Source organism: Thermobia domestica, chromosome 9, assembly GCF_964235325.1.
Source record: "Thermobia domestica chromosome 9, izTheDome1.hap1.1, whole genome shotgun sequence".
Taxonomy (NCBI): domain Eukaryota; kingdom Metazoa; phylum Arthropoda; class Insecta; order Zygentoma; family Lepismatidae; genus Thermobia; species Thermobia domestica.
In genome coordinates, this window is record NC_137462.1 from 8,808,294 (window position 1) to 8,824,396 (window position 16,103).

General features: G+C 36.9%; 1 protein-coding gene across 1 annotated transcript in view; it reads left to right on the plus strand.

The window, feature by feature from the left end:
• Positions 1–16,103, plus strand: part of LOC145694393 (E3 ubiquitin-protein ligase RNF10) — a 75,866-nt gene that overhangs the window by 46,435 nt on the left and 13,328 nt on the right. The window contains exons 10-14 of the mRNA XM_081770568.1: positions 3,338–3,483; positions 9,361–9,612; positions 10,567–10,741; positions 12,097–12,292; positions 14,477–14,702. Of these exons, the coding sequence (XP_081626694.1) occupies positions 3,338–3,483; positions 9,361–9,612; positions 10,567–10,741; positions 12,097–12,292; positions 14,477–14,702 (995 nt within the window). The remainder of the gene's footprint in view (positions 1–3,337; positions 3,484–9,360; positions 9,613–10,566; positions 10,742–12,096; positions 12,293–14,476; positions 14,703–16,103) is intronic.

Here is a 16,103-nt window from a genome sequence, read left to right on the forward strand (position 1 = left end):
ATTAAAAAGTGAAAAGGAGATAAAACTAATGCTGACGGTCCGATATGTGGAAACGTCACCATGAAGTTCAGTGAAGATAGTGAACACGATTGTGGTAAACATTTATTCTTTCTTGCATAGTTATGGTATTGTGATTTTTGTCATTATTATAATCAAAATTTAATTGGTGGAGTATATAATGAATATGTATAACAATAGTTGTCAATCATCATAAGAAAGGAAAATTAAAACGTTGGTGAGGAACGATCGATTGCAGAGAGAGGAGGAGGCCGATTTCATAGAAATTTTCTGATATATATATATATACCTGATGGAACTCTGAAATATTATGCGTAGGCTTTTTTCCAGAATTATGGGCGATAAGTTTGATTCATTTTCAGAGAACGGAAAGAAAAAACAAGTCATCCACTAGAAACCATATGTGAAATTTTCGAAAGCAAACCCGTGTATCGAACTCATCCAATCAGATCAAAGTTGGCATTGTGGTAGATCTTGACCTGCTGTAGAAGTATGTGAAATGTTATGGTATGCAAGCTTCTGGTTCCTAAATTACCCACAATCAAAATTATAAATAAATTCATGGGTCATAATAAAAAACGTAATATGTACTATTTAAATAGCAGTTAGAGGTCATATTTGAACAGAAAAAAGAATTTAAAAAAAGAATGAAACCATTTTTTTTTTTTTTTTTTTTTTTTTTTTTTTTTTTTTTTTTTTTTTTTTAACGCCGTACAATTATTTACACGGAAGAATAAACTAGTAAAATTCCTGAATGTAATGCGCTCTTTAAAAGGGAGGCTGATGTTCGAATCCTGGTCACTCTATATGTGGATTATGTTGTAGGGTAGTTCGTATCAGGCCGGTTATTCATCCATCATGTTTGTTTGATTGATTGATTGATTGGAGTGTTCATGGTTACGTCAGCGGCTAGGTTATTTAAATCGCCAATGGCCGACACATGCTGACCATAATATGACTGCTAAAATAAAGAGAGTTATCGAGGATATAATTTTTTATAAATCTATAAATGGAATGTAAGCTCAAGGAAATAGAATTAAAAGTATATCTAAGAGGTAGTGAGAAAGCTAAAAGAAAAAAATAAAATAATAAACGTATAACGAGAGAAGTAACTCAAACAACAGTAGTAATAAAACATGTGAAAACTAAAAAGAAAAGCCTTAAAGAACGTTAACTATTTCAATCGCATGAATAAAAGCTAGAATACTGACGCCAAAAACAGCTTATCTCCTAAATCCCGTAGCGAACCTTCTACAAGGATATGCCAACTAATTAAGTGCCTTCATTGTGTCTATGCCGTATTCGAGTATGTTTCATCTCTTGTTGCATAATTGCCTAACTACAAAGGATAACAAGACTGCCCTTTCTATTCTGCAGATGCCACTAGCTTTGTTGATTTAGAACAAATGGAAGGGTGACATATACTTTTCAATTATCTTCCAAGACTTGTTCTTTACCATAGAACACAACTAATAGTATATTATTATTACCGAGTCCCATGTTTGTGCTCCAAAGCTGAGGGAAACAGTGATGATGAGATGGATAATAATGGTGAAACGTAGAGAAGTGGGGAAAAAACTGGAAAAGTGACGTACACTTGAGTTATTTAACCGCTAAAGTGTCTTAATCATAAGAGCGCATTTATCTGTGTACTATATACACTGATGAGTAGATTTTCTTGGGGTTCTCCCGTTTCCTCCCATTTTCTTCATTCCAGAATTTCATTCATCATCATCATCATAATCATCTGTCTCCCGTAGCTTCGGCGCATAATTATGAGACGTGAAACTCAAGAATAATAATACGTGCACCCAGGGTTGGCTGGTTTAAACCAAGGTTTAAACCAGCTGGTTTTTTCAAAAAGAACAACTGGTTTAAACCAAAAAACAAAAAATGTTCGTAAAAGTGTAAGTGTTTGTAAAATCTTGATGAACACACATTTGTGGGTTATCACGTTTCACTCCCGTATATTATTCGTATTATATTCAGACCTAAATTCCCCATTCATTACTCAAAAAGATTATACTACAAAAGGAACTTTTTTTTAAATAAGTTTATAAATGTTTATTTTGTGATTTTTTGTAGTTATTATTGTTATGTAATTGCAATCGAAGAAAAATTCTAAATATTGTTGCGATTCAATGTTTACTATTGATAAAATACATCGAAAATGCCGTACTTTTTGTGTGTGGGGGGGGGGGAGGGTCATACAGACTCCACGAGAGGCATTTAGTGAAATAAGTATCTTTGGTATCTATTTATGTATAAATGAGTCTGAGCCAAAATGGACTCAAATAATTCGTATCTTTATTCACTTTTCCTATTGATATGCAGATTAAGTCGTTGTATTTCTTTAATTTGGACCAATAAAAGTCGTTGTTAACTAAGTTGAACTAAATTAGTTCTTCGGTACTCCGTAGTACTTTGAAATTGTTCATATGCAATTCTGTGTAATGGTTTCACTTGTGCAACTGTTTATCTTTTTGTCCTTCTGAAATGACTCTTGACAGGTATATTAAGAAGCATGTAAAGATCAGTACAACGTATCTTTTTATCAGGATTCCTTCGTGAGTGAGTCGGCAGACGTATCGCATTTGTGGCCAATTAGTCCTGGTTCCTAGTTCTAATGGAGGACAATTTCTCTCGGATGTAACTCGAGAAGCGGTTTTTATTCCGCTTTAAGCTTATGTGACCCCTTCCAGCATAACCCGGTTGTTGCATAATAATATCAAGGCGAAACAAACTTATTTCTGTCCATATATGATATGAATATATAGAGCAAATTATTTAAACCATAAAAACCTGGTTTAAACCAAAAAAACCTGGTTTAAACCAAAAAAAAACGTTTTTTATGTTCTTTTAAATAAAAACCATGGTTTTTGCCAACCCTGCGTGCACCTCTTTGGTCATGGAAGTTTATACATTTAGGCTGTTTTTGTACAATTCATTTATGAAGCCCGCTTTAATAGTATATTTTTTCTCTGCCCTACCTTCGTACTCTCACGAAGAATCTAATCTGTCAGTCATATGAATACTTTCCACAGAAGATAATAGGGAAATAAAAGAAAGGGTTTCGTAGATGGACTCGATAAAAAAAGTTAAATTCCTATGGAACATTGGTACAAAATGTCATGATTGTACCAGTGCCATACTGTTGGTAACATATATCTTTTATAGCTCATATATTGTGTTTTCTTCGTATCAATGACGAGAATAATTGTGCATGTAGATTTCGATAAGTCAACTGTCAACCATGTTTGTAAATAATATGTTTAAAGAGTTTCGTGTCGTGATTTGTTTCTGTTATTGCTTGTTTTAGATCTCGCTATGAAAGTGTGAGCAGCGAAGGATTCTGCAGTGATGACGGTACGACTACTATAACAGCCGAAGATTTAGAAATACCAGCTGCCACTTCCAAGAAAACCAATGGCCAAAACATCACAAGACCTTTCTATTTCTATCAGGGTAAGTAGTTCTTATTTTTATATCGTGCCATTCTCTTCTCATAACTAAGGAAGTCAGGTTCGAATTTTCCTTTTCTCTAGTTGATGAGTTTTGCCATGTTTTCCTTGTTTTTACCAATCTAATGCTGTAAAAGCTGTTCCATATACGACTCCGAGATTGAATCGAGTGCAGTTTTTGTTTGTATGTTTGTTTTCGGAGGTGGTAGGCATGTTCTTATCATTATTGTTATCTAATGTTACTTCGATTAACGCACCTACATTTGGTTTGACTTGTTTGTTGTGTATTCAGTTATGAAGCATTATACCCCTGAGCAACATGCACTTACTGTGAAGACATTTTAACTGTCTGTCTGGCAAGGTGACATGTGTACTCCAACAAACCACACTTTTTTTAAGTATGCGTGATTGGATGCATTGTAACAAATACCCGAAGAGGGCTAGCAGTAATCTTGCGGAGCGTATAAATGCAAGAAGACTCAGCGGGGATGGACGTACGTAAATGGGAGATGTTACTGATTGCATATAACCATTTTTCATGAAGTTTTCCGGGTTTTTCCCTCCTAAATTCGACGTCCAATATTCAACTTACCCTACAGTTTTACACACATGCACACACACACACACACACACATATATATATATATATATATATATAGGGTGATTGGTAATTCTATGCATTTCTTGGAAGGGGACATTCTACAAGTACTTTGGAATATTTTCATCTATATGAACCGGGGGTCGCAAATCAATAGTTTCTAAGTAATTTGTATGTGTGTGATTTCTTTGAAATTGGCCGGCTTATGAGAGGTGCACGAGAAAATTTTACCCTAACTCCCTTTCCATGTCGTAGAGGGATGAAAGTTTACAAGTGTAATACTGCATGCCTATGTAGGTCATGTAGTAACGTACAGCTCGTAACTCTGCACCGTTGCTATGTTATAGGTCCGAACGTGAAGTAAGGTATAGTGGTCCAAAATCCATTACTGCACCTCAGAAAGCAGCGTGGTAACATCGCAGAAGTACTTGCGGAGATAATAGAATGAAGAAAGTGTGCGGTCAAGAGAAAACGCGAACTATGACGGATTTCATAGTCAGGGTCGTGCATCTGTCTGGCCAAGATTCGGGCAGTGAACGGATGCGTGGTTTTCCAGAAGGCGGACACTTTTATCAGCATGCTACGCTTTGGGATTTCACAAAATTCTGCAACGCACGCAGCAGTGAGGCATAGTTTATCCTGGTAATTGTGGTACCCTTTGCCTCACGTCGCAGATAAAGAACCATAGATTAGATCTATCACATCAAATAATTGCATCGATTCTTGTCAGACAACAGTTAAAGTCAATAGACGTTGACGCTAGCACCACATATTAGTGTAACAATAGATGTAACTGTTTGATAGATTTGTAGAATAATGCTAATGGTTCCAAGTTAACATGTAATGTTGCCACATAGTGAAATTTTGATTCCCCATAGCGGTGAAAAAGGCCCCGGAGGACATTCCATCATATAACATTTTCGCTTTATTTTGACCTGTAGAATAGTGCCATTTTTAGAACGCTCGATATATATATGGGTGATTCCACGAAAAAGGGAAATTTTCACTTGGAAAATTTTTGTTCCGTTGATGGTCGCCTATTTCAATAAAAATATCACATGCACTTACTACTACAAAGTACATGTTAATTAGGTGTTCAGCAGAGCTGAATCGTTATTGGTGTAGTAAATAAAAAATAATAAACTTTTCAGCACCCACGGAGTTGAGACCATAGGTCACGGAGTTGAGATTAGTTAACACGGAGTTGAAAATTGCTGTGGAGTTGAGAAACGTGATACATCTGGGTGATAAATTTTGGTTTATAAGTGATTAAGCTTATAATTTACATAAAAATTGAAATAATTTTCCAATAGTTTTTGTAAGTTAGAATTATTCTCCTTATGTTGAATAAAATTCTAACAAACTAGATGACACGTAATTTGTTATACAAAAATACTCCAGAAAATACTGCAAGCATATGAAAATGTATCTAATGAAGGTTCCAAAATTGAGTGTATATATATATATATATATATATATATATATATATATATATATATATATATATATATATATATATATATATATATATATATATATATATATGAATATGAATATGTGACGTAAATAAGAAAAAAAGAAATACACATACACTTATCGAATATTGAAAAATTATTGCGCTTTCAATATGTTGACTATCATATGGAGAGGACAAACTTTTTACATAAGCTTACGAAACAGACGAAGTAGTCACTAAACCTGTCTATTGTCTACTTCATTTGTTTTCTGAGCTTATGTAAACCGTTTGTCTTCTCTGTGTGATGAAGTCCACACGTCGAAAGTGCAATACTTTTTCAATATTTGGTAAGTGTATTTGTACCGTATATTTGGTATATATACAAGGTGTTTCAAAACAATACACACATCGTTTGGGAGCTGATTTCTGACACCAAGATAAGACGAAAAGTATAGACAACTGGGTGCACAAATGCTTCCTTTCGGAGTTATAGGCTGCCGAAAACATGAAAAAAATGGACTTTAAAGGTCCATAGCTCCAAAACTATGAGATCTGCCGTAGTCGGGTCACGACTTCACTTAGGAACTAATATGTGCACTATCCAAAAATATGTTTCAGAATCCTGAGGTACTCACGAAGCAATTTTTATAGAGGGAGTTTGGTTACGGGCGTATAATCTGAAGTACTCACCAACTACTTCTATAAAAGTTGTGGAAGTACCGCAAGATTCTGAAACATGGATATTTGGGTAGCGCACATACTAATTCCTAAGTGAAGTTTGACCCGACTACGGTAGGTCCCATAGTTTTATGCGATGGACCTTTACCTTCAAAGTTAATTTTTTTCATGTTTTCGGCAGCCTATAACTGCGAAAGGAAGCATTTGTGCACCCAGATTGGTCTATACTTTTATCTTATCTTGGTGTTAGGAATCACCTCCCAAACGTTGTCGGTATTGTTTGAAACGCCCTGTATAATGCACACTAAATGACAGTGTAAGGCACTCATCATTTCTGTTTTCTTTGGATAATTCGATGTTCTTTGTTAAGTAGCCCTCATTTTCCACTCCAATGAAGGAAATGTCTTGAGGAAACAGGGAAGGGCTGTTCTAGTCTACACAGAATGACAACTGCCAACGCCTTTTAAACGTCAGGTTTAGTAGGCCAGGAGAAATTCCTCCCGATCCGCGTCATAAAATTGACTGTCCGCATATTGCCCTCAGACTCTTCGACAATCTCTGAAAAGAAAACAATTAGTTGATCATAAGATTCAGACGTCAATAGGTTAAAAACAGATACCATCCATCTTGACTTGACTGAAGTTTTACCTCCGGCTACCTGACAGCCCCAAATCTGAACTTCCGCGAAACACTCCTTAAGTCTCTTCATCCCGGCGAAATTAAAATACCGCTAATTTTACAGTAATTATGTGATATCTTCAAATAGATAAAAGATAATTGAAATATGGAACAAGAGCGCCATAGACAATATTATTTTGCGTGAGGTACCGTTATCACAAGTCACCTAGTGGCTTTCCGTTTTCAACTGTTTAGAAACGCGAAAATAAATGCCGATTTTCAAAATGGCTCGAAATCGAAAGCAGATAAGTGAGTCGTGATAACGGTTTCTCATGTAAAATAATATTGTCTAGGGCGCTCTTGTTCCACATTTCGATTATCTTTTATCTATTTGAAGATATCACATAATTACTCTAAAATTAGCGGTATTTTAATTTCGCCGGGATGAAGACTCTTAAATGGGCTAGGACCCTCCAGCCGTCTTTGAGTGTGAATGACACGTGGTCAGCGTGTCGGCTCCTACGACCGTTGCGATGGTCTGCGCGATCAGGTTTCAGTACATCTCTACTCAAATGAGTTTTTTAATTGCCTTACTGTGCGAAGTAAACACCATTAATTTTTGAGCTTCCACTGGGAAACAAACCCAGAACCACGCACGAAAGGCGAGCATACCAGTCACTAGACCATAAACGAGCTTTATTTCTATCAATATATTGAAAGAACAAATATTTGGAAGAGCATGAGCATAACAAACACTACAGGATTATCAACTCCGTGAACCTGTCTCAATACCGTGGATTCCTTAGTTTTCAGATGGACATGGAGTTGAGAACCATGGAGTTGAGAAAATCGAATATAATTTATTTTTACCGGCCCACTTTTTAACGAGTACATGTGAGTAATTGTGTACGAATTTTCTACGCTAAGGCGTAGGTTCCTCAAGGGAAAGAAGGTATATACCATACAAATACAAGTAAGTTTGTAAGTTTTTTTTTTACGTCTCACGGATATGCCGGTTAGGCTAAAGGAGACGGTGATAATGAGAGATGAGTGAAATGATGGAATGAAGAAAGTGGGAGGAAACGGGAGTACCCCGAGAAAACCCACGAGCACGGTGTTTGTCCATCACAAAGTTCACTTGGCGGGGGCTGGGATCGAACCCGGGACCCCAAGCACCAGAGGTGAACGCTCTACCACTGAGCCACCGCGCCCCCCCACCATACAAATACATTCAGTAATAAATACCATGGTGTTGAGAATCAATTAATATACGCACCTGCTTTCCACACACAAAAATATTTTTCCTATAGCTTTTAACACATGCACACAACTTTTTCTGTTCTTCAGTCAAACATGTCTGCCTTGTCTTCTTGTGGGTGTTGCCAATGTGGACGACCATGCTATCTGTTGAGAGCAATGATAATTTTTTCTATTGCCATGGAGTTGAGACGAAATAGAGGTGACAGAAACGAAGCATAGTCAAGCTTTCCAAAATAATCGTTATAAAGATTTACTTTCCACAAAACCGAAACATTGAAGTGTTCTCTTCCATTTAATTACCATTAAATGATGTTTGATTTGCGACTTCAGTTGTAATTTATTGATTAAAATCAGTCAACTGTAGTCTGTGACAGCCCACGGTGTTGAGAAATTGGGTAATAATTAATTTTTTACGTATGTTTCGTGTTATATTTGCAAACTGTTATACATGGCATACCTACTTTGTGACGGTTACTACCAAACAAAATAAAAATGAGGTGATTCTTTCTAGTAGTAGTTTGAAGAAATGCCCGTGACAGAAAATTTCCCTTTTTCGTGGAATCACCCATATATATATATATATATATATATATATATATATATATATATATAGATAGATAGATAGATATCTTTAGCAATGGTTTAGAGTACGCGTCTTTGGCGTGGGAGACCTGGGTTCGATTCCCGGCTGGAGCTGATGTTCGAATTCCACGTTAAGCTGTAAGTCCACGTCTCATATAGCCTTGCTACTGAATGGAATGCTAAACTGAAAATCAGTTCAAATATTTAGCAGATTTCCTTTCAAAAGATTGCTTTCTAACTCTCGTTGTTACGTGATATATGAATATTCTGAAACGTCGTCGTGGGCGTGAGACATTTGTGCTTAGAATATAACTACCGGGTTCACGCCTCGCTTTTTGGTTAACAGTGTTTCAATGTCTACATCTTTATTTTTTTAGCCTGATGATTTATTTATTTAATGGAAGGGATTTCATTGTGATTGTTAACTTATTTCTTGTTCAACTCTAGTTAAGTGTGTCTTGCTTTTTGAAAATGAGTTTGCATTGTATATAAATTTAACTTTCACGATGTTACAGACATAAATCATTTGCGAAAGAAATCATTAAAATAAAAACATTAAAATTCCAGTTTATTTCAAAGAAAATAGAAACATATTTCCTTGTATAAATTAACGTGTTAATGATGTGTGAACGAATATATTTTAATTTTGTTAATTGTTGGAACAAACACTAAGTATGTATTCTGTACAGCTTCAGATGGCCAACATATCTACATGCACGCCCTGAATGTGCGAATGCTGGAGCATATGTATGGTTCGTTGGAACATTGTCCAGAAGTAGTGCGAGGAAAGATCATAGAGAAGGAAGCTGGATCAATGACCGAGGACCTTCGTCATCGTCTTCGTTACCTCCAACATCTTCCGGTCACCTGCCAGTTCGAGGTGGTTGAACTAAACCTTCTGCCTCCGGTTGTTAGCAAGGAAACTGTGGATCAATTCAAAGGTATGACATCAATTTGATTTCTTATATATGGTGTTTGGCGTGAAGAGCACATTATAAGAGCTATGAATCTGTCGATAAGTATTTGTAATTTCATGGTGTAATAATTTTGTAAATATATTTTTTAAAAACATTTATTATTTGATACAATATAACACAAAATTCTGCTATATAAGTTTGAGGAATGTAGCTATTTAGGTAACATAAAATATACTGTCCAAAATTGGAAACTTTCGAAGTGAATGCCACAAGGAACGGTCCTAGGGCCAATTACATTTTAAATATTTTAAATATATGAAACTGATTGATTCTTCGTCTAGTAGCAATTGCGAGAGTTTGGTGAGAGGAGAGTGATTACAAAAGGAAGATTTCGTCCAAAGCTTTTCCCGGGGGGAGAGTTCCTAGCATCGCTGCTACGTCCTCTTTGCACAGCCATACTTATTCTTTGTATAAGTTTTTTTAATAAAGAACTATACTCTTAGTAAGTTCGCGTTATGCGCATCACCTAATAAATTAAAGAATATGCCCTGTAAAATGTAAGGACAATTTCGGCTACTTGAGTGTTGTCTTCAGTAGACATTCTGTGGTGATGGCTTCTGTCGAAGCTTTTGGGAACAAGACAAAAAATGAGGTTAAAGGAGATTGGTTGTTTGTTCGTGTAAATTTGTTGTAAGTGATCATTTATTTCAGTTCTCTTTAATTTAGTGGGTACAAAATCTTCAGTATGAACAGAAACTACATGTAGTTAAAATTAGGGCATAAAATCAAGATTATATATTAAAGATAACTGTTTCTAGGAAAATGTGGTAAGCATTTTAGACACAGCCAGCATCTAGGGATTAGCAACAAGCACCAAGTAGCCTTTTTTTTTTTTTAATGAAGATAAAGAAAGCTGAGCATACATTTTCCTTCATTCATTTCAACTATATTCGTTGTATTCATTAAATTGTATTTCAGATCAGATCGACATGCGTCGCCGCCGACGTCAGCGTCGTGCCCGGGATGAAAGACGAAGGGAAAAACGAATCATGGAAGAAGAAAATAGACGCTGGGGGCGTTATCCTTCTCCAAGAATTCGTATTGAATCCCAGTATCATTTTCCCGAATGTGGCACTGATACTTTACCACCTAAGTAAGTTGTGCTGATAGTGAACGGTGTTTTTCTTTTTCTAATCAGTAATATCTGCACTAACAAGTTAACTGATTGACACATTTTACTTCAGTGTAGGAAATATTTCCGTATGTTTATTCAAAGTGGAAAAAAATGTAAGCGAGCTGAACTTTTATTTTTTGTTTTGAATTTTCATTGAATTTACACTTGTTGAAGGATGTAATGTAAGGAAAAATTGGATAATTGTTTTTCCATTTCCCGTATAATGCACTTGTCCATTTCAGATCTAGGGTCGTTTATTGGTGCTGATATTGGACTTGTTCATTCTAATTACTTTATTACGAGTGCTGTCCAGAAAGTAACAGACGTTTTGAGATTAAAAAAAAAAGAAAAGTAACTGAAAAAAAACAAATTGTATTATGTACATTTGAAAGGTACACTCTTAAGCTATATGTCCATATAATCGCTATTCAAAGTAAGGCACATATACCGTGGCACAAGTTTACGGTACAAATCTGCCGCCTACGATTTCAACCACTGGTTTACACCGGCATGCAGTTCGATATCAGTACCAAAGCGTTGTGTAGCGAGCCATGTTTTGGAGGGAAAATGTTGAGCAAGTTCCGGAATCGTGAAACTAGGATTTGCACGAATTTTGTCGTCGATTTGCCTCACCAGTTCATCAGACAGAAGGGTAGAGCTACCACTGCGGTCCTCATCGTGAACATTGAAACGACCATTTTTAAAATCAGTGCAACATTGCACCAGTCAGCCTTCACCCATTATTCCATGTCCGTACACTTCAGACAGTTGGTGATGGATTTCAACTGGCTTAAAAAAAAATAAATAAAAAAATAAAAAATAAAATAAAAAAAACAGCACACCTCACAAGAGGCGGGATTTTCTATTGGAGCGCACATCGTGACATGTCGCAGAAAGCACAGTAAGAGTGTCAAGTCCTCACGCTACTACAGCTGGATGTGTACTGAGTGTAGCAACGTTCCGACAGCAAGATGGCGACTCTAGCCACGCCCACTGCCGCGGTAGGCCAAAACGTCTGGTACTTCCTGGACAACTTTCGTATTTAGACTAACAAAAGAAACACAAATCCTGTCTGTTTTAATTGCATATGATTTGAATATTGGTTAATACAAATCCTGTTTGTTATTTTTTGTTTACTCTGTTGCTGTTTTTCATGTATAAAAGCGTAGTTTCTCAACTCGTCTCTAAAGAAAATAAAACTCTTGCTTTCGGTACGTTGTGTGTCATGGATTAGGGCCTATATTGAATTTAACGTGCTATTATGCTTTTGTGTATATATGTTCCAAAGGTGTTGAAGTTTATTTACATTACTTAAAACAGTTTCTTTCTTTCAGGTCAGAAAGTGTGTCTCCCAATGACTCTAGCAAAGACAGCAGTCGAAGTCCATCTGTAAGCTCTATGACTAATCTTGCTACGATGGCGTCTGTAGCAGAGGGGCTTAGCGTGGATTCGTTAACTTCCCAGCCAAGTGAGGAAAGTGTCTGCTTCCAGTCTTCTCCGTCGGAAAGCAGCGGACCATCATTTGCTCAAGTGAGTGAGTTTTCTAGTTTTAAAGTTGACACATTAAGATTTCAGTGAAAGTACACTAGTGTCCAATTATCAGAAGTAGTTAGATATTACCACAAATAAGGGAAAGTTTGAGACTTCTAGGGAAAAGTAACGAGCATAAATAAGGTGATCAGTTTATGTGGCATGGCTTTACGTTAAATGTACTGAATGGATTAAGAAGCCTTAAGGTGGTTAAAGGGGCAAGTTTTGCCGATAGATGTTACTACAGTCTTCGTATCTCTCATGTATTTTTTTACCTTTCACGAAAATTCACGATTTCTCTTACAAATTTCAACCTAGCGACTTCAAAGTTTTAGAGAAGGAACTTAATAAGCTATGGAAGGCAACAATCCGTGCCGATTTTTTTTTTATTTATAATTTTCTTCATTGTTGAAGTGGCTTGATTGTTGAAATGGATATCCAAACTTTTAGCAATGGAACTGTTTCAACAATGAAGAAAATTCTAAATAAAAATTCGGCATGGGTTGTTGCCTTCGATAGGTTATGAAGTTCCTTCTCTAAAAATTTGAAGTCTCTAGATTGAGATTTGTAAGAGAAATTGTAAATTTTCGTAAAAGGTAAAAAATGAGAGAGACGAAGACTGTAGTGACATATATCGGCGAAACTTGTCCCTTTACACCGACCTTAAAGATTATCGCAGCTAGTGCCAAGCCAAACCTGACAGAATTTATTATTATTACTTACCTCCGTAAGATCCTGCTTGGTACTTACCCACCCGCTGTCTTGGTTTACCCAAATATATATTTTCCACAGGCTTCACTACTAGAAAGTGAGGATTGATCAGAAAGTAAGGTTACCAGGCCTACAATCAAACATGTATATATTATTTCATACAACCTATACAGCCAACAGATAGTACAGACATTAGGTTGTTTTTCGACATAGTCTACATATCGGTTGAGGTACCTATCACATCGTGGGATCAGTTTGAAGATTCCCTGCTGGTAAAATCCTGTTTTCTCGTGTTCAGCCACGTTGTCAAGAAGTGTTTCACCTCCTCGTCTGAAACGAAGCGACGGCCTCCTACGTGCTCCTTCAAGCGCGAGAGCAGGTGAAAGTAATCCTCCTGTTGTCCTAGATCAGCTCCTCCACTCGAGCTGTGTTCAAATCTGTTGATGCCGTCCTGGGTCGGCCGCTGCGCTCCTTGTCGATGACGTTTTCTGTACCAGTCACAAACGTTCGACACCATTATGCGACATGCTGACGAGACATCACAGTCTTTCTGTAAGCCTCTACCAGCTGCCGGTGAATTTCAGCCACGATTACGTGTTTCGCCCACAGAAATCGAATAACTGAGCGGACTTCTTCGCGAGATCAATTTTCCAAATGAGTTGCTATTTATGTTTACCTACAACTAGTGCCGAAGGTGGCGGGTGAGTGAAACTCTTAAACATTTGCCAACTTCGTGTATTAGAATTACCGCACACTCTTCATTCCTCATTGTGCGAAGGTTATTCTATGGTATACAGTGAGTAATGCCTCTGTAATAGCTCCCTATTTTATTGGGAACGAGATGAGACGGCTTGATCTAAGGAACATATGGACTAGTCATACTTCAGTATGTGTCATTGTCAGGCTTTTGACAACGCTTCCGGGACACTATACATCTCCAGATTCGGTTATATCCACTGGCCACCCAAATCCCTCGAGCTAACTCCACCGAATCTGTGGGGTTATCTAAAGGAGAAAGTGTACACCACAAAGCCCATTACCATCAATGAACTGAAGGACAAATTCGAAGGGAGATAGCAGCAATTCCTGTGCTCAACATGATTGTTAGGGCTTAGGTCTCGTCAAGATGATGCCCACCTAAGGGATGTAATCTTCAAATACTGAACACAGTTGAAAACTTCTGTTCTTCGGCATTATATTTCACATAGTTGGTAATAACTCTTGTTCAACATGCTTCACAAATGCATTTTAAATGTCTCATCAATATGGCCTATTCTGTATTATCCTTATGATTTTGCGGTGTTCATTTAATATATTGTGTAATAATATCAACCAAAGTGGAGAGCAAACTAGATTTTTATCTTATTTTGTGACAGACATTTTTCATTAGAAAATAAGTATAAAATAATCAAAACCTGAATGTGCGAAAGACTTGGTTTGTATATGTGATATGACAAATTATCTTTGTTGCAGATGCTTCGAGAGGGAAAGAGCAAGCTACCAACCAACTGGCCCAAAGCTTCGCCCGTTGAGAAGGCACCGACGCCTACTGCTGGCTGTGGAAAACGCGTTAGCCATCACTCTGATAGTGAGCCAGAACCAGAAGGTTATGTTCCTGCACCGAAATTCAGTGACAGTTTTGGTGATGCAATTGCAGTGGCACTTGAGAAAGCTGCTTCAGGCAAAGATGAATATGCAGGTGAGGTTATATTTCATGTAGCTTTACACAATGGAGCTTCCCCAATGGTCAAGTGTTTTTGTTTGGTTCTTGGTGGAGCACTGTAGATAACTTACGGTACATCTTTAATAGTCTTGACTTCGAAAAGGGACGTTGCGTGATGAAAGATTAAAAGACTTGATAAATTTCACATTTGCTTAAGTTCTGATTTGGAGGGAAATTCCTGCATTTTAACCGAAAGTTTTCCCGAACATGGTATGAAGATTTATTGATAATGTCGAACGTAGAGCACTTTGAGGAGGCTTGATACACCATATCATAATTGGGTAACTGAGTGTGAAGTTTTTCTTTTAGTTCGTATATACACATATTGAGCAAATTTTCCCTGTTACAAGTCGTTCGGAGATGATTTTATAGGGATGAAGGGGGAGTTTAAATACTACAATATTCAGTGCCATAAAAACACACGTATTTTATCAATCTTGTATTGGTAATGGATTGAAACTCTACATAGAAATGAATAGTTTGACACAGAAATATGTTTAATATTTGAGTTTAATAATCTTTCATTGAACATTTAAGGAATGTAGTGTTTACTGTAGTATAGTGAATTTGTATATGCAAGGAACATATTTCTCTTTCACTAACCTGCTGTTGATGTATCCGCTGGATTCACCACTTATCCAGTGCGATTTAGAATGAGGATAGATTCTAATTGAGAGTGTTACTTGTCACTGAATAGGTTAAGATCAGAGTGAGAGTTGCGGACTCGGCTGTTTATCTTTGAAAGATTAAGATGTTGATCTGCTAGTTACGGGTGACTATATTAGAGACCGAATCGAATGAAACTAGGAAGTCCTCGGTTTATATACCACGCAAGAGAGAGTACTCAAACGTGGAAAAGTATTAACCTGTGGTATCAAAATCTCGATATGTGCAGAAAAATGTGTTTGAGAGAAATACGATCATCAGTATAAGTAACTTGGTAGTTCTTACACTTCGTTACATACACAGTTCTACACAGGCCTGTAGCCAGCCCAAAAATGTTTGGGGGGGGGGCTGAAGTTAGGGAGGGGGCCGATGCAACCAAATTATAGTTCATTTGCCAGTCTACCGTGAAAACTTTAGGGGGGTGGCCTTCTAGAACCCCCTGGATACGGGCCTGGCTTCTACATGACACGGAAGTTATGGAGACAAATAACATAATTCACATATGTAGACATTCTTTTCCTACTTCTCTGAACAATTTAACAAGCGGATAATTCCATTTTGACATTCCAAGTCCACAGTAGTAATTGAATTGAAATTCACAACAGGTTCCAAATGTGTTGTAACATTAACTTACTGCTGATAGTTGTGAATACAAGGGTGAGGACTGAAAGTGCCTCATAACATTGAAAATTGCTTTGAACTTAAAAAAAA